The 22,443-nt window shown below is 44.1% G+C and overlaps 1 protein-coding gene across 2 annotated transcripts in view; it reads right to left on the bottom strand.

The window, feature by feature from the left end:
- Positions 1-22,443, bottom strand: part of RARG (retinoic acid receptor gamma) — a 93,204-nt gene that overhangs the window by 48,449 nt on the left and 22,312 nt on the right. Inside the window, exon 1 of one of the 2 annotated variants that reach the window (XM_063293879.1) lies at positions 1,189-1,619. The exons of the other annotated variant lie outside the window; for it this stretch is intronic. Coding sequence (XP_063149949.1) covers positions 1,189-1,339 — 151 coding nt within the window. The 5' untranslated portion in view covers positions 1,340-1,619. Of the gene's footprint in view, positions 1-1,188; positions 1,620-22,443 lie in introns of those variants that run through there. 2 annotated transcript variants of the gene reach the window in all.

Consider the following 22,443-nt stretch of genomic DNA (forward strand, 5'->3'; position numbering starts at 1 on the left):
ATGAAACCGCTTTGAAAGCGAGCGAGAGCTCCCATCGGGCGCGGGAGCAAAAGAAGCAGGGGCTCAAGCCTCAAAACTCCACTCCCCAGGTATTCCCCTGCGACGCGGCTCTCAGCCCACACCCGCTGGGCGTGTGCATATAAATATACACCTAAAACTTTTTTTTTCCAAGTTGTAAACACCCATCATGGGTGCCAAGAAAAAAAGAGAAGAGAAGAAAGCAAGGAAGGGGGGAAGCGATCTGGCAGCTGCTGAAAGAGAAAAGGGAACGCAGGAGGATCCGCAAGGGACACCCTTGGGTGTTTGACAGATCTCTCCGCCGCCTCCACTTCCAGATTCTCCAGGGGGTCTGAAAATAAAGACATCGCTTCGTCTTTCCCCCCCCCGCGCCAGCCTGACTGGTCTGCCCCGCTTCTGGATCCACTTGCATCTAATGGTGGACTGTAAACTTCAAGTCTGCACACTGGCGCGCGCATTGTATAACACCCCCTCCCCAAAAAAGGGGGGAATGAAAGTTAAAATCAGTCCTCAGCTGTCTGCCTTTTGAAGGATGACCGCCACCGCCTCCCCCTCCTCCTCTCCCACTTCCAAATTCAGCATAGGCTCCCCCAGATATCCTTCTATAGTTTCTGGTTCATTCCTCTGTACCCACACTCAGGTCCTTAAAAAAAGAAAAGGAACTTCAAAGTCTCCCCCTCATCTGGTGTTCATAATGAGCTTCCAAGTCAAGACAAAGAGCCACAAACTGGAGGTATTCCCCAGTTGCCGAGAAAGAACTCCCTCTCGAGATCAGAAACGAAGAAGGCGGCTACAAATGTTCCTGAACTACAATCACGCATATCCTCCTCCCATCAAAAGACAGCGGGATGAGGGGAGCGAGGGAATTACTTCGCTTGCCGTATCCCCTCTTTTGCAATTCTGGAGTTCCAAAGCAGGAAACCAAAAGTTGGAAAATTAGGCTCCAATCCACCAAGCAAGTCCGCCTACGCAGCAAACAGCGCCCTCTAGCATGATGCCCCTCAGATCCACTCGTGCTCAAGGCCCACGCGCGATTTATTCTATACGTTGCTACATATCCACAACCCCACCCACGTCAACACTCTTAAGAAACCGAACCCATTACCGCAATTCATCCCCATCCCGCCAATGTCGACCAGCACGAGCGCCGATCGGCGAGAGTCCACCTACATTGTAGGCTGGCCGGCTGGGGCCAGCCGAAGGGATCCAAGCCCAAAGAAAACGGACTGATGCTCGACTTCCGCAGCATGCAAGCGCTCCGGTTAGTAACATCGTAGAGCTGTCGCGGCGTGACGGCGAACGCCTCCATGCAGTCATACATCTTCACCCTCCGGAATCCGCTATTCGTGGAAATAGGCGAAGGAGGATATGGTGGCGAAAATAAGGATGATGCTACTAATAGTGAGCTTGAGGTGGTGATCCAGGAAGAAAAGGAAATGTTCGCCGCCCTCCCGGAGAGGCGGCGGGAGGTGGGGAGAGGAGGAAAAACTCGGGCCGCTATCAAACGAGTCCACTCGCGCGCCACCTTCTCTGCTCCCCGCGTGTAATACACGTCCCGCGTGAAGTTGGGGGCTGAGAAGTCCCGGCTTTTCGATCGCTTCAGCTTGCCCGCTTAAGAAGCTGTTACCTTGCCGCGAAAGCGGCTAAGGACTCCCCAATTTGTGGGTGTGGCTTCGGAGCGAAAGGGGCCGGGCCAGATGGGACGGATACACAAAATCTGACTACACACAGCAGTCATATATGGGGGCATAACACGCCGAGGAGGACCTAGGAAACGCGCCCAAACACTGATTTGGCAAGCGCGTGAGGAAACAATAGGCAAACACGCGCGCGCACACGTAGGCAGGGCTGTTGTTGGCTGCTGTGCGTATGTGGGTTTGGTTTGTTTGGTTTTTTTTTCCTCCTTTCTGTTGCTGCTTCTCTTTTCCCAAGCCGCACCCACGATGGCACTCAGAATACAGCAAGCCGAAGATTGCGAAGTTTAGCAAACGTACCAGCTGATGCGTACAGCTTTACTGAGGAGAGCTCCACAGAATTGAGAGCTGAGCAAACGCGCGTGCATTCGGGAGGCAAGACTGACGGAATGCCCACCTAGGGAACGCCACATTTATAATCTGCCAGCAGCCAGCCCTATCGGTTTACTGAGTTCAGTAAACCTATAAAAGAAACTGATTCGGGGATAAGGTAGGGAGCAGGGATTAAGTGTGGCATGATAACAGTGTGGCCTGGCCTCCCAGGTTAGCTCCCCGTTTCAATTGTGTTGGAAGGTGCTGTCCCATGATCGAGGCTGAATAACTACGAAAGTTGATCCCAGGGGAGTTTTCACCCTGCTACAAATAGCTGGTTCTTGTATGCCTGCCTCTGCCAGCAAAATGAATTAACTGGAAAAAGGTGTCACACCTCTGTATTCACAGAGTGGGAATGACTGAATAGAAGACATAAGCCTACCCTGAAAGGTGGGAGGGAAAATAGGTACCTTTCCTTTATAATCCTGTAAGAAGCTTGGCAAAAGTTACGAGCAGAGAGCTAATAACAGGGAAGTGAACTAGAGTCCACATAGAATAAATACAAAGTAACACATCAGCAACTCAAGGTTGGGGATGGGTAGTAATAGTCCTGGAGCATCTTTAGTGTAGGAAAGGGCTTTGGATCCATCCCACGCATGGCTAGAATCAACTTTAAGTAGGACTACTGCGAGTGATACAGGGCATTCAGAAGAGTACTTGAAAGGGATGTATATTCTCTTCATTATGTCTTAATGATCATCATAGAGATCCCCAGCAGATAAATTCCTCATGGCCAAGTCACAGCATAGAAAGCGGATTCTCCTCTTCCCATGTCCACGTACTTATGTGGAGCAGGAATTTAGTTCTGAAATCCAACAGTTAATCCAAAATCAAGGGATGGGATTTTGAAAAGCTGCCCAAATGATTATTCTTTTGTGCATATAAAAAAATAAACCAACCTTGGACTCAAAACATATCCTGCTGCTTTTGTGCATATAATCGGGATAATTAAAGAGATAAATAATCCCATATTGTAAATGCATGTTTTATTCACTTAAAAAAACATAGCAAGTACAGTATCTGGGCACAGCAGTGGAATCTGAATTTAATTAATGGAACTAGAACAGTGTGATACTGATTTATGTGAATACTACATTCCCATGTGACAGCACAGGGCAAATTCATTCTTTACCACATTCAGATGTACAGTCTCTCAAGTCACTTTAAACAATTTTGTAATGGAGCAGTATAATATAGAGCTGTAAGTTGGCCATGTGGTAACTGAACCAGCTGGAGCAATCACTTTTTCACATGCAAAATCCTTTCTGGATCTAATTTGGCCCTGTGAATGGGGCCAGAGCTTGATATGCAGGAATCAACAAGTGAAACTTTTCAGTGTTTATATAGCAAATTAAACCTATTTAATCTATTAGTCTAAAATACAGGGATTCAAAAATTGGTGACTCTAGCAGCTACCTATAGAGAGATAATTCCTGCCTGTCACAGGTAACAGTGTTATCCTCAATAAAACCATTCAGTTCTTTCTGACCTGGTTCATACTATATATTACATGCACCATGGTTATAGACAGAGTGGTGCAATGGATAAGATGATGGACTAGGACTGGGAGGCTCAGGTTCAAGTCTGTCCTCAGCAGTGGAAAGTCACTGAGCCCATTAATCTCCCAATGCACCACTCAGGATGCTTAGAGAAAAATGGAATACTATGTGCCAGCCATGCTGGGAATTCTGGGAGTTGAAGCGCACCCATCTTAAAGTTGCCAAGGTTGAGAAACATTAATGTACACTGCTTCAGGCTGCTGGAGGAGAGGTGGGGTAATGAGGTATAAAAAGCCTTTCAAAAAGCCTTTAATACAGTCCCTCACCCAAGACTTCTCAGTAAACCTAAAAGTGATGAAAAAAAAGGCCAGGTCCTCTTGTGGATAAGCTACTGGCTAAAGAATAGAAAACAAGGAGTAGGAGTAGATGGATATTTCTCACAAAGGAGGGGTGGAACTATGGGGTTCTCCTAGGACCGGTGCTTTTCAACACATTCATAATGATCTGGAATTGGGTGTGACTAATGGAATAGTCAGGTTTGCTGGTGACATTAAATTGTTCAGAGTGGTAAAAACAATGAGGGACTGCAAAGAGCTCCAAAGGAATCTGCACATTAGGGGAATGGGCATCAAAATGGCAGACGTCATTCAACGTGAGCAAGTGTAAAGTGATGCACGTTGGTGCCAAAAATCCCAACTAGTTACACATACTAATGGGATCAGAGCTAACAGTGACTGATGAGGAAGAAGACTTTGGAGTAATGGTATACAACTGAGTGAAGGTGTCGACACTGTGTATGTCAACCATAGAAAAGGCCAGCAGCGTGTTAGGGATAATAAGAACTCGTATTGAAAATAAAGATGCCAATGTTATAATGGCCTTACACAAATCAGTGGTGCAACTGCATCTGGAATATGGTGTGCACTTCTGGTCTCTGCATCTCCAAAGGGATAGAGTGGAGCTAGAGAAGGTTCAGAGGGGGGCAACAAAGGCGATCAAGGGGCTGGGGCAGCTTCCCTCTGAGGACAGCTTACCACTTTTGGGGCTTTTAGTCTAGAAAAGGGGTGAACAAGAGGGGATATGATTGAGGTATATAAAATTATGCATGGTGTGGATAAAGTGGACAAGAAGCTGTTCTCTCCTTCCCAAAATATAGTACCAGAGGTCACCCAATGAAACTGAATCCAGGAAGAATCAGGACAGACGAAAGGAAATATTTTTTTGCACAACATGTAATCAAATTTTGGAATTTGCTACAACAGGATGTGGTACTGACTACCAGCTTGGGTAAAGGGTTGGACCAATTCATGGAAGTCAACCAGATCAGTGGCTATTAGCCTTGATGGCAGTGTGACTGCCTCTGAAGGACATCTGCTCGGAGACTAGTGGACTTCCTTGTGCAGTTGGTGGGCACTGTGAGAACAGATTTATTTATTTATTTATTTGTTCATTCAATTTATATAGCTGGCTAGATGGTCCAGGGGTCCAATCCAGCAGAGCACTGCTTATGTCCTAACAAATAAATGGTTTGGTTAGCCATGGCACAATTGGCTAGGTTCATACAACATATTAAACCATAAACCATGGTTTACAAACTACAATAGCTGGTTTACACAAGCCAAAACTAAAATCCCACATTATGGCTTCGTGCATATCTCTTTCTCTCCAACACCTGAAAAAGTAGGTAATAAATATTGTTGAGCTAAATATTATTATATCTGGCATGCAGATTCTTGAAAGGATTTTCATCAGGTAAAAGGGAGCAAATTAATCCAAGGTTACTTTATATTAGTCGCATATATTAGTCAAAATTGTGGCCTTTCTGAAATAAAATGAACTAATAAATAATCCAACAAAACTGACAACATAGATACAAACAAAGAGATAGACACACACAAGCCTTACCATGTCTCACATGAGCACAAGAAGCTAAACTGTGATGTACTCAGAGTACCTCCATTCTCACACAGTTTCATTCATTCATTCATTCATTCATTCATTCATTCATTCTGTGTCCTTCCAAATCTTTTTCAGCACCAAGTCCACAATTATGACCTTCAATGGACAAACACTTTGCTTTGACCCTTGCTTTTTCTGCAAATTTCACTCCAATCCCCAGGCCGGTCTTGATCAAGTAAGTGATATGACAACAGAACCATTTGGAATAAGAACTTAGAAAGATCATCTGAGCAGCTAAATAAGATGCCCAAACTCTCAATGGATCTGGGAACTTTCCTCACTAAAAATCCTGAACAAAACTCAGTCTCGCTGTATCAAAATAAAAGTTTGCAAAGATAAATATGCAGCCCTAACTTTTTTGCTGCCGTGGTAGCTAGATTATCTTCATTGGGAAGAGAGTGGAAAATATTCTGAGGGTATTGATTTGCTGACAAATAACCATGGGCACATACTTCCCACCCTCCCTTATAAAACACTGGCACGTCCCCTAGAATCTGATCAAGACTGAACTGATCACATGAATACACCTCCCCAAAAAGGAAGAGGGGAAAGCACAATAAAGTTTACATACCATGGCTCTGTGGCCATTTAAACAGAAAAACTGGAGATTTTTCTAGAATGTGAAAGATTAATATAGGACTGTTTAAATCTTGAGATCAATCCCAAGTTGTAGGATCAAGGGGAACATTGGGATTACCAAGGTGTTCTAATGATGTTGCAAACTGCAAGTGAGGAATGGGGCTGGGTCAGATTGTCCATAAGGCCAACCAGAGTCACCTGTCATCTATGACTGGATCAAAAAGTTGACTGTTCCCAGAGCCCCAAGAGCAGAATAAGAACATCAAAGGGGGAAAAAAAGTTGATTCTTGACCACAGAAGCTTCTGCATAATGAATCTGTTTCATCTTTAAGGTGCAATGATTTTTTTTTCTAGGTTACACCTCCCTCAATTCTTCTTTATGCAAAGACTCAGCTCTCTGGAGAAGGCTCTGATGCTGGGAAAGATGGAAGAGAAGAAGAGGATGACCAGCAGCAAGATGGAGGGACTCAATTAGAGTGGCGATGGGTGCACCATTGGAAGACCTGAAGAACCAGGTTAGGGACTGATCATTGTGGAGAAAATCTATCTATGTGGTCGCTAAGGGTTGATACTAACTAATGGCACATAATCAATCAATCGGTCAGTCAATCAATCAATCAATCAATCATGCCTCCCTCTCTGGAATTTACCAGTTGTGCAGCAAACCAATCCAACCACTAAAGTCTGAGCATAGCAAGGCAGCTCAACTCTCAATCGGGTGCAGCTCCAGGCATTTAAATGTTCTCCTTATTTAAGATGCAGGTCTTCAGCCACTTTAGTTAATCACCATGGCCAAAGTGGCACTTGTTGTCAGAACTCCCAATTGGTATGGCATTTGCAGACTATGCTCTGACCCCATCCAGTTAATTGGCTATCTGCTTGCTTTCCAACGGAATAAATCTCTGAGGTTGTTCAGAAAAATGTTCCAGTGTTGATTTCTCCTCTCAAATGGCTGAATAGCCCCATCATGGTGGAGCCTGGCCCCTCCCCAGAGGCTGGGACAAGTTGGCTCACATATGCACAGACACATACACACGCACACACACACACACACACACACACACAAGACTGCTAGGCCTTTTTCACCCGCCTCTCTGTTTCTGTCTTGTTTCCACTAAATGGGCCAATATATACACACTTGCTAGTTGTGCTGGAGAAGGCCCACATTTGTACCTCCCTCTGTCTTGGCTGAGTTAGTCCTGCTCCCTGTCTCCCCCAGCCCCTATTGCAAACTTCATTCCTTTATCCCTTGCCGAGTGTGGGCAAACCAACATCAGCTTTCCCTACTGGCTAAACTGGGTTTCCCCCCTCTAGTTAGCTTGACTCCCCTGCGTTGGCTGGGCTAGGCTCCATGCCAGTGGTTGGCCAGACCAGGCCCGGCTGTTCCACCTCCCTCTCCTGCAGCCTCTCCCTTTCCTTCCAGCTCAAAGGCCGAGCGAGCGTCAGCCGAGCCAGCGGTATGAACTCTGCAAGAACCCCCTTTGGGTGCAGTAACCTCTCCATGACCCAGCTCCATGGCAGCCCTTCCCTTCCCTTCTCTTCTCTGCAAGCCCTTGCTTTTTCCTTTGGCTGTTTTTCCACAGCCTCCTTCTGTCCTGTAGCCTTCAGAAACGGGTCCACGGTTCTCCCATCGATGCCCATCTTCTTCCACCCATCCACTCGCCATCACTTTGGCAACAGGTCATTTCCAACCAGGATGAACTCTTCTTTTTAAACTTAACTTAAGAGCAGCCGGTGTTGCATTTAGCCTTCTTAGCAAAAGGCTTCAGATTTGCATGCAAGGTATCCACATACACAGAGGAGCAGTAGCCTCAAGGATCTCTCCTCTCCCTCCGCTCTCATTCCACCTATGCTCTGTACACTGAGCGTAGTCCATGAAGGTGGGGTAGGGTAGGGTGGGGGCGGGGCGTTAGTGGGGAAGGACAAGTTAGAGACCTATGAAGACCTAAACAGCACAAATCTTAAAGGTTTCAGTATAACACAAAGACAGATTTAATTTGCAAACTACACAGTGGCCAGAAAGAGAACCCTCTGGATTTGCTGCAAGAGGGACTGAGATTCTTACTATCTATGAACTAGATCAATTGGAGGCCTTTCTGCAGGGGCAGCGGGAAGGAACCCCTGCTCCATGTGCTTTGCCCCGTAAGACTCCTGTGACTGTCTTTCCCAGTTGTGAGGAATGCATCCCACTGAATCACAATCCCCTTTCACGTACAACGAAGCCCTGCTCTGCAGCCCATTTAGGCTTTCCCCCCAAACTAATGCTGCACGCCAGCATTCGTAACAGATAGTTTTAAACTGCAGATTCAATCATCCCCTCCCCCAATATTTAAAAGTGCATAAAAAAAAGAAAGCTCCCTCCATGCAAGAATCAACACCGACCCTTAAGAACCAAGGCGTGGAAGTGCAGATAAAAGGGGACCTTAGTTTTAAAGGCTATTAGTCGGTTCAATTGTCTTAGTAAATACAAACTTGGGGAACTTTTCCGGAGCACACAGGAGCGTCTTGTCCTCCCTCCGCCCTCCCTCCCTCCCTAAAAATGCCTCCAGCCTCCACTGACACAAGACTCTGCCCGGCAGCTGCTCCCCCTTTCTCTGCCTTGTGGTTTTTCCTTGCTGAGTAGAGCAAGGGTTCCTTCCTTGCATCCCTCTAGCTTGCACTGGAGAGATCAGAAAGGTTCCAATTAGCCTGACCCGCCTGCCCACTAATTCAAACCAGAAGTTGCTTTGCACAGGCTCCGCTCCGTGGCTGAGCTGTGCTGGCGTCCCCTGCCTAACGGCAATCCCTCGCTTGCTCCCTCTCCCCTTCCCCGTTGCCCCCACATCCAAACACTTGCACGTCTATCTCCAGAGGGGAAGGGAAGAGGCGGGCGAAAGTACCTCTCTCCAATGTCTAGTCTGAAATGTCCTCCTTAACCTAGTAATGCCCTTGCTTTCTTTTGTCTTAGCTTTACACTCCTGTGTTGCTGTTGTTTCTGCATTCACCTGCAACTTTCAGCTCAGTCAAAACAACACATCTTCCCAGGTTAAGGTTACTTCTTTTGGATCAGTCCTGTACGTCATCTCCCCCACATACACCCATCCCCCCTCATCTTCATAAATTAATAAAGGGAATGGAACTATATATCCAACCCCGAACCACAAAATAGATAAAAGTGGTATCTTTTCAAGTATGGGAAGTGTAACCAAGCCTTCGGATTACCTAAGAACCATTCACTAGGCCAAAAACAAACATGCATGAAAGGATATTGTTATTCTCTGATAGAGAAAGGAAGGAGAGTTATATTGAAAGAGATAGTAAATACAAATCTTTTTTTATTTTGGACAGTCTTATTGTGGACTACAATCCATCAGATGCATGGAACGTTGTCTGGATAAGAAATATATGGACATGAACCCATGAAAAATAATGAAAGAGAAAAATGGTCAGAGATTAAACATGACTTAATTCCATTGGAAGACAGCAAATCATCTTGAAACATTCAGAAATTGGATGAACCAAGAAGAGACATAACTGTAAACTTGTAATGACCCTGAATCAAAAGCTCCAGGAAAATGTTTTTTAGAGCAAAAAGTGTTAAGGTATTTAAAAGACTGCCATTATTCAATACACCAGGAGTAAGGAACTTAGGGTTCTTTGTATGTTGCTGTAGTACAACTCCAAAAAGCTCCAGCCAGCTCGACAAGGGGTGAAGGACATTAGGAATTGTAGTTCAGCAACCTCTGATGTCCAGATCTGTTTTTTTCAAAATGATGATTTGAGGAGATTCATCTTCAGGCAAATGAGCATTGACTACATGTGTGTTAGTGAATGTGTCAGCAGTCCACTTTATTAGATCCACAAACTGAACACACAAAGCTGACTTATCCTGAGGCAGTCCAACTTCCATCTAATTAGGTGCAGCCTACTGTGACTAGTTATGGATGTCTATATTCTTAGGCAGGAGTACTTCTTGGCCCTGCTGACATCTTTCAACCCAGCTTCCCCAATCCAACACCTTCCAGATGTGTCAGATTGCAGTTCCTTGTGACCGTTCCTTGTGACCTGGCTAGGAATTCTGGGGGCTGTTGGCGAATAAATGGGAGGGTGCCAGGTTGAGGAAGAGAGACACTCAGTAGAGATACAGTAACTCAGACCAAACCAATGTCTATATGCATTTACAGCACATACAGGAACATTATGCTGTAGGCTGGCTCTCCCCTATCTAATTATGATGGGGGGCATGTGAAAGGTGAAAGGTTCCTTGCGCAAGCACCGAGTCATGTCTGACCCTTTGGGGGGACGCCACTTTCGCAATGTTTTCTTGGCAGACTATAGCGGGGTGGTTTGCTACTGCCTTCCCCAGTCATCACCTTCCCCAGCAAGCTGGGTACTCATTTCACCGACCTCGGAAGGATGGAAGGCTGAGTCGACCTGAGCCGGCTACCCGAGAGAGAATCCAGCTCCCACTGGGATCGAACCCGGGTCGTGGGGAGAGTTTTCGGTTGCAATACTGCCGCCTAACCACTCTGAACGACACGAGGCTCTATGGTGGGCATACATGCATTGAAATAAAGGAGAGACTAAACCAAGACAGAAATGCAAAACTAATCAGCAATCCTTTCCCCAAAACAACAATAACGAAAGCACACCAATAACAAAAAACATAGTTTTAAAAGTGAGACCTCTGGAGAAATATTCATACAACTACTTAGCCACTTGGTACAATAAAGAGATCTTACAGTATATATGAAGTCCTCTAGTTCATGGGTCAGTTGATTGGGCGACTATGTTGCCACAAGCAGAATATGGTTTTTGGATCCCGTCATAAATACTCAAAAAACGACAGATGCAGTGAATGCTTGAAGTTGAATTCATGCTGTGTATGAACACAACTGAGTGATTGTGGGCTGGAAGCCAGATAGCTCTAATGTAACAGTTGCATCTCCAATGGCTGTGTGAATGGAAAGTCAATCAGTACAGCTTAGACCCCACTTTTTTCTGAGATAGTTGGCTACCTGGCAATCTACTGCAGAGAGAGGCTGAGCCCTCTTCGTACTTTTGGGAATAGAGTAGAATTGGAGCAGGAATTCTTGCACTAGATACAAAGCATGTCTATGGTTTGGCTGAGGAGGAAGGAAAGCGGGGATGGAAAACAACCCCTACTTTCTTCCATGAAGCCGTGGAAGAGCAATAGAGAGAGAACAATGTGACTTTAAAAAATTGCACAATTTCCATAATCTGTGAACCAGAAATGTGTGAGACAACCTGGACAAAAGGGTATAAAAATATAAGAACTCTTGTCTTCTATTATCTCCAGAGAACTGGGGTTTGCTGAGGCTAGCGTTTCAAGTTAAAATAGGAATTCTGTTTAACAATACTAGCACCAACATTGTCTCAGGCTGAATCTCTGCAAGACAGAGTGGCTGCCTGGCTCCTTGCAATTTTCCGTCTTTGGCTCTAGCTGGGGCTATGCTCTTCCCCAGTCAGCAGGTCCACAGTCTGGAGGTTCTCACAGCTTCTGCTGGAACAGCAGGTCAAAGCCGTGGCTAGGAGAACATTTCTCCGGCTCCAGCTAGTGTCCCAAAAAGGACATTTTTGAAACAAGATATGCTAGCTTGCAGTCACATATGCTTTCATCACCTCAGGTCTTGACTACTGTAAATTGCTCTACTTGGAGTTACCTTTGAAATTCAGAAACTTCAGTTGGTGCAGGATGCAGCAGCCATGTGCTGACTGGTGAAAGCTAGTTCAGCAGGGCAACATTTCTAGTCTAGTCACTGCACTGATTATCTATGTTTCTGAGTACAATTCAAAGTGCTGGTAATCTCCTATAAAGCCCATCATGGCTTAGGTCCTAGATACCTTAGGGGCTGTCTGCTCCAGGTAGAATTTGCCTGTCCTACATGTCTGAATCAGAAAGATGTTCTTTATGAAGGTCGAAGGGTAGAAGGACATAAGCCCAGGTCTTGTAGAATAGTCTCCCCCCACCCCCAACCCCCCAGGTAGTGATGAGTCCTCCTCCACTGACATTTAGAAGGTGGCTTAAAATTATTCTCTTTTGCCAGACTTTTGGATCTTAATTTATTGGGGCTGCTATTATATTTTACTGGTTGGATGTATGTATTTAATTTTATTATTTTATTGTAATGGTTTTATGGTTTTCGTGGTGTTTAATTATCGTAACCCACCCAGTATCATACAATTGGGCTGGCGCAGAAATAGGATAAAATAAATAAGAAATAAATATGGTTATATCTGCTTTCACAAATAAGTTGTTGTTCAGTCATTTCCAGCTCTAGTGCACAAAAACCTTTGCTCGCTTCCTTTTTTATTCCTATTTATGTCTGTCATCTGTGGCAATGCCCCAAAGAACCAACGCTTCAAAAGTTCAGAAAAGCTTATCTTTGAATTGTCTCAAGACAATGGATAGTTCCAAATATATTTATCCACTTGATATAGGAACTATGTTTTGAATGGGTTTATACATAATGTGTATTGATAGTGGCTTAGCAAGACACCTAAACCCAGCCACTGTGATCTGTAAAGTGCTTATGGCTTAGTGTTATGTGAACCCAGCCACTTGTGAGTTATTCAACAAACTATAGTTAAAAATGAGGATTTAGCATGATGTATGAACCCAGTCACAGTAGTTTGTAAGCCACCCTTTATGGTTTGAGTAAGCCTGGTTTGTTGCTTATTCAACACACCATGGTTAAGTAAATGGTTGCTTAGCACAACTGTGAACTGGCCAGTGTGCATGGCTGTATCAGGACCCCACTCACCTAGTCAAAACCAGCAGAGGCAGTATTATTACATAGGTCCCTCAATATTCAACATATAAATACTCAGCTGAGAAGTGCAGTCTCAGAAGTCCTGGAAAACTGACAGTTCAGTCTTTGGAATACAAAAACCAGCACTGTTGGATACAAAACTCGAGAAGGCAGCAGTTTGACCCACTTCAGAATGTTCCCACCTGTTTGCAAAAGTTCCCATCATGGTTACAGTATTGGACATTAGAAGGGCTGTCAAGAAACTACAGAGTGCTGTGAGGCAGACAAAAGCATGGCTTTTCGTGAAAACAGCTTCCAGCTTCCTTCCATGGAGTCAGCCTTTACCAGTCCAACTCTGGCAATTGTAGGAGAAATTGGCAGCCTTGGGATTACTAGCTTTCTCTAGAGGTGATTCTCCCTTTCTTCAGCTGGTAGTTTTACCGTCTGTATGAGTAATTTTTACCTATCTGTAGCAAACTCTGTCTCATATCCTGCAATATCCTTTGCAGCATGATGTGTTCTAAACTTATTTCTAACTACTGACCAGTAGCAGCATCACTCTTTCTGGATACCTTGGAACTTCCTTGGTATGAACTTTGACATTCTGAAAAACATTAGTACGATGAGGCAAAAGCATCAGCAACAGTAGTGTGTGCTTTTGGGTTGAAAATAAATGTGTATTTCTTTTGAAGCTGGTATTCCAACATTTCTTTGCTGACTCATCCCATTTGGCTACATGGAGGTAGATGCCTCCTCATCATACCACAAACCCTTTGCTCTTTTGTAGCCCAGGGCCATGTACAATTAGGTGCACCTAGTCCCACTGAAATCAATAGACTAAGTGCATCTCATCTGACTTAGATTCAGGATGATACTATTGATCAACATTTACCTGTTTCTCTTGCTGGGATCCAGCAGGAATTCAGGACATGGGGTAAAGAGTCATTTCAAAGGCTGCTTTGGGGTACTACTTCAGAAAACTAGGTTCCAAGGAATTTTTACTAATATAAGTAGTACTGAAAACTTTTCACAAAGCACCTTTTCTGCAGCTTATTTTATTTTATTTTAATCTTCCTGATCCACTGCTTCTGTGTCTCTCTGTTTGTATCCTGTCATCTCACTCTTTACAGGCTGTAGCACATCTCGTGAAGCAGAGTCATGCATACTTGAGCAATCTCACTTAGCTATTTAAATGACTCCACTCTACTTAGAAGCTCATTATGCCCTGGGTTTCCTGGAGTGGGTAGGAGAGAGGGTTCAGATCGTGCAGCCCCACCTCCAAATCTGTCACAGTCTTCTAGCTAAAGGATTGCGTGAGCCCTGCTAAGGGAAGTCAGGAAGTTCCAACTGTGGGAACTGGTCGTAGGCACAAACCTTCTTCAGCTCTCATCAGAGGAGAAGCTGATAACTGTTTCCTGTTACAGCAATGTTGACAATTTCCTCTGCAGGTTTGGGTAGTGGGGTACTGCATCTGGGCACTGTACAGTCCATGGTTTCATACTTCTGGTGGCAGCTGATGCACTTGCTGCAATAAGGACCTATTGATGTTTTCCTTTCCTCTTACTGAAAGAAACTGCATAGACCAAAGCTTTGCTGAGGGCAGCCAACCACCCCCAAAATATCTTAAACTGATAGCCACACTCAAGCTGTTGCTTGTCCCTGATGTTTCTCTCAAAACATACCATCTTTGCATCAGTCTCCAGGTCATCCACATTCATTCCTTTGGTCCCCCAAGCAAGTACACAGTCCTTAGTAGCTTTCGTCTAGAGCTCTACCAACCACATTTTCTCCTTCCAAGCTCCCTAGATCCCTGGAGAAGAGACAAACAGGAAGGGATCCCTGCCAAGGATCACACTTGAACAGTCTAATAGCGTAAGTCTTCCTGACCACAGATTGGCTTATCCTGAGCTTTGTTGACATGTGCACATTGATCCACCCATGTTTATGGGCAAAGTGATACACAAAAAGTGGAGGAAAATTGGTACTTTTTCACCAGTCACAATTATTCTTACAAGCTATGAAATCCTGGGGGAATCAGAAACTTTTTGCTCAGCCCACCTCACAGGACTGTGGCCAGGATACTTCATGACTACATGCTGCCCTGAATTTGTTGGGGGAAAGATGAAATGTAAAAGTGAAAAACAGCTCAGTGATTCTTCCTTTTTATAACAGCCGGTCACTATAAAAAAAGTCCTAAGAGGTGTTTGGATGGGATAATCTGGAAGTCCCTTTTTAAGTTTCAGGGAGGGGGGAAATTGTCCCCAGGCATCACAAATGGAAGAGAGCTATCACAGCAAGAGATGCAAAAGAGAACGTTTAAATGAACTTTCAGTTAATGAACAGGCTTTTCTTGCATCTTAAAAAAGATACTGATCATTAGCTTCAATCCCCACAAATTGAGATGTACCCAATGCAAGGGGGTGTGCATGGCTTATAAAGGAAATGACACCCAGGACAGTGGGAAAGAGTGATAGCACTGTGCAGAACCTGTTTTGGTTTATTATAGGAACCAAGGTGAGCTTCCCATTCAAATTAAATTCCCATTCAAATTCATTCAAATGGGAAGCTCACCTTGGACCTATCCCCAAAAGTGACACTGCACAAGCACTACTGTGATGTAAGGAAGTCAAATAGCTCCATGGCAGTGCTCATCCTCCAGTGGGGCCAAACAGCTTAGAAGACGGATGGAAAAGGAAGGACTAAGGAGTATTTGTACCTAAGATATGCCCTTGGGCTTCTCACCCCAGGGAAGCCAAAGACTTACAAATACTAGAATAGCAAGTCTCAAACGGGGTGCCACAAGAGAATTGCCAGGGTACTACAAGAGATAAATAAGTTAAGCAATTAAAGTTCACCCAAGTACCTATCCACTGATGAGTCTGTCTGCTGCAACTCTGTGATTTGGTGCTCAGATATTGGTCTCCTTTGGGTTGCAATCCATTGGGGACAATTTTCTGCATCTTTACATGGATGGGAATAGGGCATTCAGTCACTTCCTGTTCAGGGAGCTGGAAAAGATTTGGCTGTTCTCATGGCAAGGTGCTTAGAATGGATAGGGCCAAAGTATCATGCCACTGCATGGAAGATATATTAAATATAACTACTACAGGCCCTGATCCAGAAGGACGGCATTCACACAGATTTGTCTTATGTGCCAGTTGTGCCTGTTCCTGGATTGGGAGGCCCTTCTCATATTCACCTCATGTGTGGACTACTGTAATGCACTCTGCATGGGGCTGCCCTTGAAGACCACTCCAGATGATCCAGATTGTGGTGCACAAGCAGTTTTGGATAGGCCACACCATGTCCATGTAACACCTATATAGTATGCTAGCCCTATGATTCCTGCAGGACTGATAAAGAAAAGAGGATGAAAAAAATATAGATTTGTTTTAACCACTGGTAGAGCAAGTCATTCCAGAAACAGGCACTTTTACAGGATCAGTATTCTCTAATGTAAAAGGATGGCTACTTACAGCAATATGAAATATTTGCTTGGGGCTGTGGTCCCACTTGTCTTTCATCATGGCACCCTCTTTCCTTGTCAACACTTTCCTACTTGTCAATAATCAATCAGTAAGAAAGGCTTAATTGTCTTTAGCTGTACCAGTGTTATAGTAGTCTTCCCCCTTATTCTAATACTGCCCAGCAGCAGCCTCAAGGTGTCTAAAATACGGTGATCTTTCGCCATCCCTGGCATCGGAGTCAAAGTCAGGGGACCAGGAATCAGAATGACTAAGGAGGCACCTGTTTCAGGCTAATGCATAAATTACATTTGAATGTATAATTGGGACAGCCACGGGGCCACTGTTGTGTGGATTTGCACTACAGTGCTAGACCGCCCAGCCATTATTGTTATTAGTGTTTATGGAATTTATAAGGCCACCAGAACTGAAAGTCTCAGGTGGTGTACAGTTAAAACATCATAAGAAATACCAATGAATCAATCAGTTTATTACAGCCCTAAGGCCAGATACAATAAAATATCTAAGAGTTGAACTGTTACATACTTCTATATATACAGTATATGAAACAGAAAAACAATAATAGGATCTAAAAATAATTAAGAACAGATAAAATAAAACAGAATAAAAATTGTATCATAAGAAATACAGAGACAAAATCAAAACCAAGCACTTTCTCTTGCCTGTCTTGCACAAGGTTGCAACAGTGTAAGTAAAATGATGAAAACATTTCTCAGGAAATATTGCAAAATTCAGTTTCCTTAGTGATTCCTTTCGAAAAAAAAAAGAAATGTTTTATCAAATTTAAACTTGTGGATTATGGACAAACAAAGCAGCCGAGAGATAAGAGTCTTGGAGTGAGACTCATCTGTTCCTGCTACAGTGTGTGATTGGTGGCTATTTTCTCAGGGCTGGTGGTGCACTGGAGAGGGAGGACACTGCAAAATCAGATTAACATAACCAATCACTTTGCCTATCACATGCTGCACACACATAATCAGAACAACACCATTTGTCAGTGACTGAAACATATATAGCAGAGGCAAAGTAGGGACTGGCAATGGGGGCAGCAAATTTCATGCCAGTGCAGTTTTGTGCTGACTCAAGGATGGGAGGATGGATAATACTTCAACTGAACAGCAGGGAAAGGCTCTGAGACTTATTTTCCCAGTCTTATGAACAGACGCTATGAAATCTTCTATCTTCTCTCTTTTGCTAAAGGCTCTCCATCCTGGGCTAGCCCAAAATATCTAAGTGTTTAAGGCAGTGTGCTCAAATGATGCTCCATCCCCTTCTCCTCCTGAGAAGGGTGTTCATTCACAGGGGAACACTTCTGATTGACAAGATGCCTCGTACTCCCTGCCTCTGAAGATTGCTCATTTGGTGCACAATACAGTAGCTGGATCGCAGGACAAGTCCAGGGATAGAGGTAGGCAGGGGGAAGGGGATCTTTTAAAAACTGCAGTTGCACCCAAACTACTTAAAGCAGACTCCCCCAATCTGTTACCATTCAAATACTTTGGATTTCAACTCTCATTACACCTCCCAGTGAGCAGGGCCACTGCTGGGGATGATGGGGCTTGTAATCTAACATATCTGGAGGGCACCAGGTTGGAGACAAGTGCTTCAAAATCTTAAACACCCTGTTTATGTCAAAGAATATTTCTTCCTACCATAAATCCCCTTGGGCCTTTCCTTCAGATCCCCATTACTGATAGTAAGACAAGTCAGGCTCCAAGATACAGCTTTCTCTGCTTGAATTGCTGTTTGCTGTTTAGAATACAGGATTAGGTATATCTGGAGCTAAGGCTGATGTGGCTTTAGTGAACACTTATGTATTATTTGAATAAGCTTCATTCATACCATGAATGGTATAACATGAAGGCCATCCATCCATCCATCTTATATAATTGCCTGTCTCACAAAAAAACAAAGAACAAAAATGGCCATCAGCCCTTCATTTTTCATTATAGTCACCTGGAATCTATATTGCAAATATAAAGAGGTGAAATCTCAAGAAACATTTTTCACTGAGGGTAGAGGAAGACAGAAGAAATATGGCATATCAGCAATTAACAACTTTTTCCCATGCAAAGCTATTTCTATGCTATATGAAACATACATAGCAGAACCAGCATCTTATCTTCTAGTCCTTCAGATTGGTCCCCATGCAGAAAAGCCTGATTATACCAAATTAGGATTCCATAGCCAGTGTTCCTGGGCTGAGCTCAAGACTGCTTGTCTGGTAGACTAGGAAACCCTGCCCTCTAGACCAGGAAAGAGGGAGGGAGCAATTGTGTTTACTCAGTGGTAATGGAAAATTACTCTTCCTAATTATTATTTCTTGAGCTATTGCCACAACAGAAGATGCATCTTTAAATAATATCAACCTATAAAAAAATCAGCATGAATAATGAGACCCCTTAGGCCAGCATTCCTCAAAGTAGCACTCTCCAAATATATTGGATTACAGCTCACATCATCCACAATGTGCACTGTCCATACTTACTAGGGATAATGGAAAATCTATGATAACTTATCTGAAGGACCCTGAATTAAGAAAGCCTGCTTTAGGTTCAACCTTCTCTTATCAGAAGCAAATACTAACCTTTCTGCCCACAAATCTCTTCAAAAAGTTAGTAAGTTATTGGCTATTTGAGGGACAGCCTCTTCCTGATAACATCTACCCATCCTATCAGGCCCAGCAGGAGGGGTATGTTGCGGGTCCCGTCTGCTAAAGGGTTCCGTCTGACCGGACCCATACAGCATGCCTTTTCTGCCGTGACTCTTGTCCTCTGGAACATCATCCCACCCCACCCCGAGGTTAGCCCCATCCCTGTTAGCCTTTTGGGGGGCCCTGAAAGCATGGCTTTTCCAGCAGCCTTGGGGATCCCAGGAGGAGCCTGTGCAATGGATCTACTTGTCTTGTGTTTAGATAGATGTTCTCCTCCTGCAATCTTGCTTTTATTTATATTTTTAAGTTTTTTAACAATTGTGACATTATTTTTAATTGTTGGCTTGTACACAGCCCAGAGTCAGGTTCAGTGTGATGGGCAGCCATATAAATGTATTAAATAAAAAAAAATATATATATATATAAGCCTCATCAGATATTAGTTGGGAATCTTTCTCCTCTTCTGTAGGTGGCATGAAGGCTCCTTGAACATGGGCAGAACAACTGGCTATTAACAGTTATTCCTAATGCTGTGTAGCTTCATGAAAAACCCAACAAGGGCATATGGGACTTCTAAGCTGGCTTCAACATTGTCTAATGGGCGCTAGAGAAGAAACCGGGCGGAAGCTGTAAAAGAGAGCAAAGTTCTTTCTGGGATATCCAGCTGGCTCCCAATTCTACTCTATACAATCTGAGGGTGTCAAAAAAGAGATTTGGGGAGGAGGGCAGGAAGGGGGAAGTGTATTGCTTGATTCTTTCTGGAGCCAGCAGAGGAGTCAGCAACAGCCTCAGGCGCTTTTCTGCATTCCAGCTAAATTGATCCCATAAACACACTGACATAGTTGAAATCCAAGAATGAGAATATAAGGGGGAGGTGCAGAGCAGGTCCTGAAGGCTCTTTTGCTTACTCCCTGGCCCTGTTTTCTGCCAAGCATCACAGAAAGCCAGTTTTGTGTCCCTCACAGGTAACACTTCTCTTCCACTCTAGAAATTTATCCAGAGGGAATGTATCTACATTCATGGTAATAAATGCATTTAGACTCATGACACTAAGCCTTGGGGGCCTCCTTCTTGAATTTGGTGCCTTCCAGATGTGTCAGACTACAAGCCATCATCCCAGCCACCACTCAGGCTTGAGTAATGAGAGTTATAGGCCAAGACATCTGGAGGGCATCAAGTTAAATTTTAAAAGGATGACTATGTGTCTCCCATAATATTGCTGCAGATAGAGGGTGTTCAACTTCCCTGCTGGCTTAAAACTAAGGGCACACTTTCTTTTATATATTCCCCCCACCCGCTTACCTTCAGCAAAGGATCGTTACCTTGTCGTGGTGCTGGAGCTTGAGCACCTCAATGATGCCATGAGCTAAACCGTGAAGGGCCACCCAAGACGGGAAGGTCATGACAGAGAGGTCAGACTAAATGCGATCCCTGGGGAAGGTAATGGCAACCCACCCCAGTATTCTTGCCGTGAAAACTAAATGGAGCAGTACAACCAGAGATATGTCGGTATACCATCGGAAGGTGAGACCCCCAGGTCGGAAGATGGCCAAAATGCTACTGGGGAGGAACAGAGGATGAGCTCAACTAGCCCCAGACGTGATGACGCAGCTAGCTCAAAGCCAAAAGGACGGCTAGCGGCCGACGGTGCTGGTGGTGAACGGCGAATCCGATGTTCTAAGGATCAACACACCATTGGAACCTGGAATGTAAGATCTATGAGCCAGGGCAAATTGGATGTGGTTATTGGTGAGATGTCAAGATTAAAGATAGACATTCTGGGCGTCAGTGAACTGAAATGGACTGGAATGGGCCACTTCACATCAAATGACCACCAGATCTACTACTGTGGACAAGAGGACCACAGAAGAAATGGAGTAGCCTTCATAATTAATAGTAAAGTGGCTAAAGCAGTGCTTGGATACAACCCAAAAAACGACAGAATGATCTCAATTCGAATTCAGGGCAAGCCATCTAACATCACAGTGATCCAAATATACGCCCCAACCACAAATGCTGAAGAAGCTGAAGTAGAGCAGTTCTATGAGGATCTGCAGCACCTACTGGACAACACGCCTAAAAGAGATGTTATTTTCATCACAGGAGACTGGAATGCTAAGGTGGGCAGTCAAATGACACCTCGAATTACAGGTAAGTATGGCCTGGGAGAACAAAATGAAGCAGGACATAGGCTGATAGAATTTTGCCAAGACAATTCACTCTGCATAACAAACACTCTCTTCCAACACCCTAAGAGACGGCTTTATACATGGACTTCACCAGATGGACAACACCGAAATCAGATTGATTACATCCTTTGCAGCCAAAGGTGGCGGACATCTGTACAGTCGGTAAAAACAAGGCCTGGAGCTGACTGTAGTTCAGATCACGAACTTCTTCTTGCACAATTTAGGATCAGACTAAAGAGATTAGGGAAGACCCACAGATCAGCTAGATATGAGCTCACTAATATTCCTAAGGAATATGCAGTGGAGGTGAAGAATAGATTTAAGGGACTGGACTTAGTAGATAGGGTCCCGGAAGAACTATGGACAGAAGTTGGCAGCATTGTTCAGGAGGCAGCAACAAAATACATCCCAAAGAAAGAGAAAACCAAGAAGGCAAAATGGCTGTCTGCTGAGACACTAGAAGTAGCCCAAGAAAGAAGGAAAGCAAAAGGCAACAGTGATAGGGGGAGATATGCCCAATTAAATGCAAAATTCCAGAGGTTAGCCAGAAGAGATAAGGAATTATTTTTAAACAAGCAATGCGCGGAAGTGGAAGAAGACAATAGAATAGGAAGGACAAGAGACCTCTTCCAGAAAATTAGAAACATTGGAGGTAAATTCCAGGCAAAAATGGGTATGATCAAAAACAAAGATGGCAAGGACCTAACAGAAGAAGAAGAGATCAAGAAAAGGTGGCAAGAATATACAGAAGACCTGTATAGGAAGGATAACAATATCGGGGATAGCTTTGACGGTGTGGTCAGTGAGCTAGAGCCAGACATCCTGAAGAGTGAGGTTGAGTGGGCCTTAAGAAGCATTGCTAATAACAAGGCAACAGGAGACGACGGCATCCCAGCTGAACTGTTCAAAATCTTGCAAGATGATGCTGTCAAGGTAATGCATGCTATATGCCAGCAAATTTGGAAAACACAAGAATGGCCATCAGACTGGAAAAAATCAACTTATATCCCCATACCAAAAAAGGGAAACACTAAAGAATGTTCAAACTATCGAACAGTGGCACTCATTTCACATGCCAGTAAGGTAATGCTCAAGATCCTGCAAGGTAGACTTCAGCAGTTCATGGAGCGAGAATTGCCAGATGTACAAGCTGGGTTTAGCAAAGGCAGAGGAACTAGAGACCAAATTGCCAATATCCGCTGGATAATGGAAAAAGCCAGGGAGTTTCAGAAAAACATCTATT

This window comes from Candoia aspera, chromosome 2 (genome assembly GCF_035149785.1).
Source record: "Candoia aspera isolate rCanAsp1 chromosome 2, rCanAsp1.hap2, whole genome shotgun sequence".
NCBI classification, from domain to species: domain Eukaryota; kingdom Metazoa; phylum Chordata; class Lepidosauria; order Squamata; family Boidae; genus Candoia; species Candoia aspera.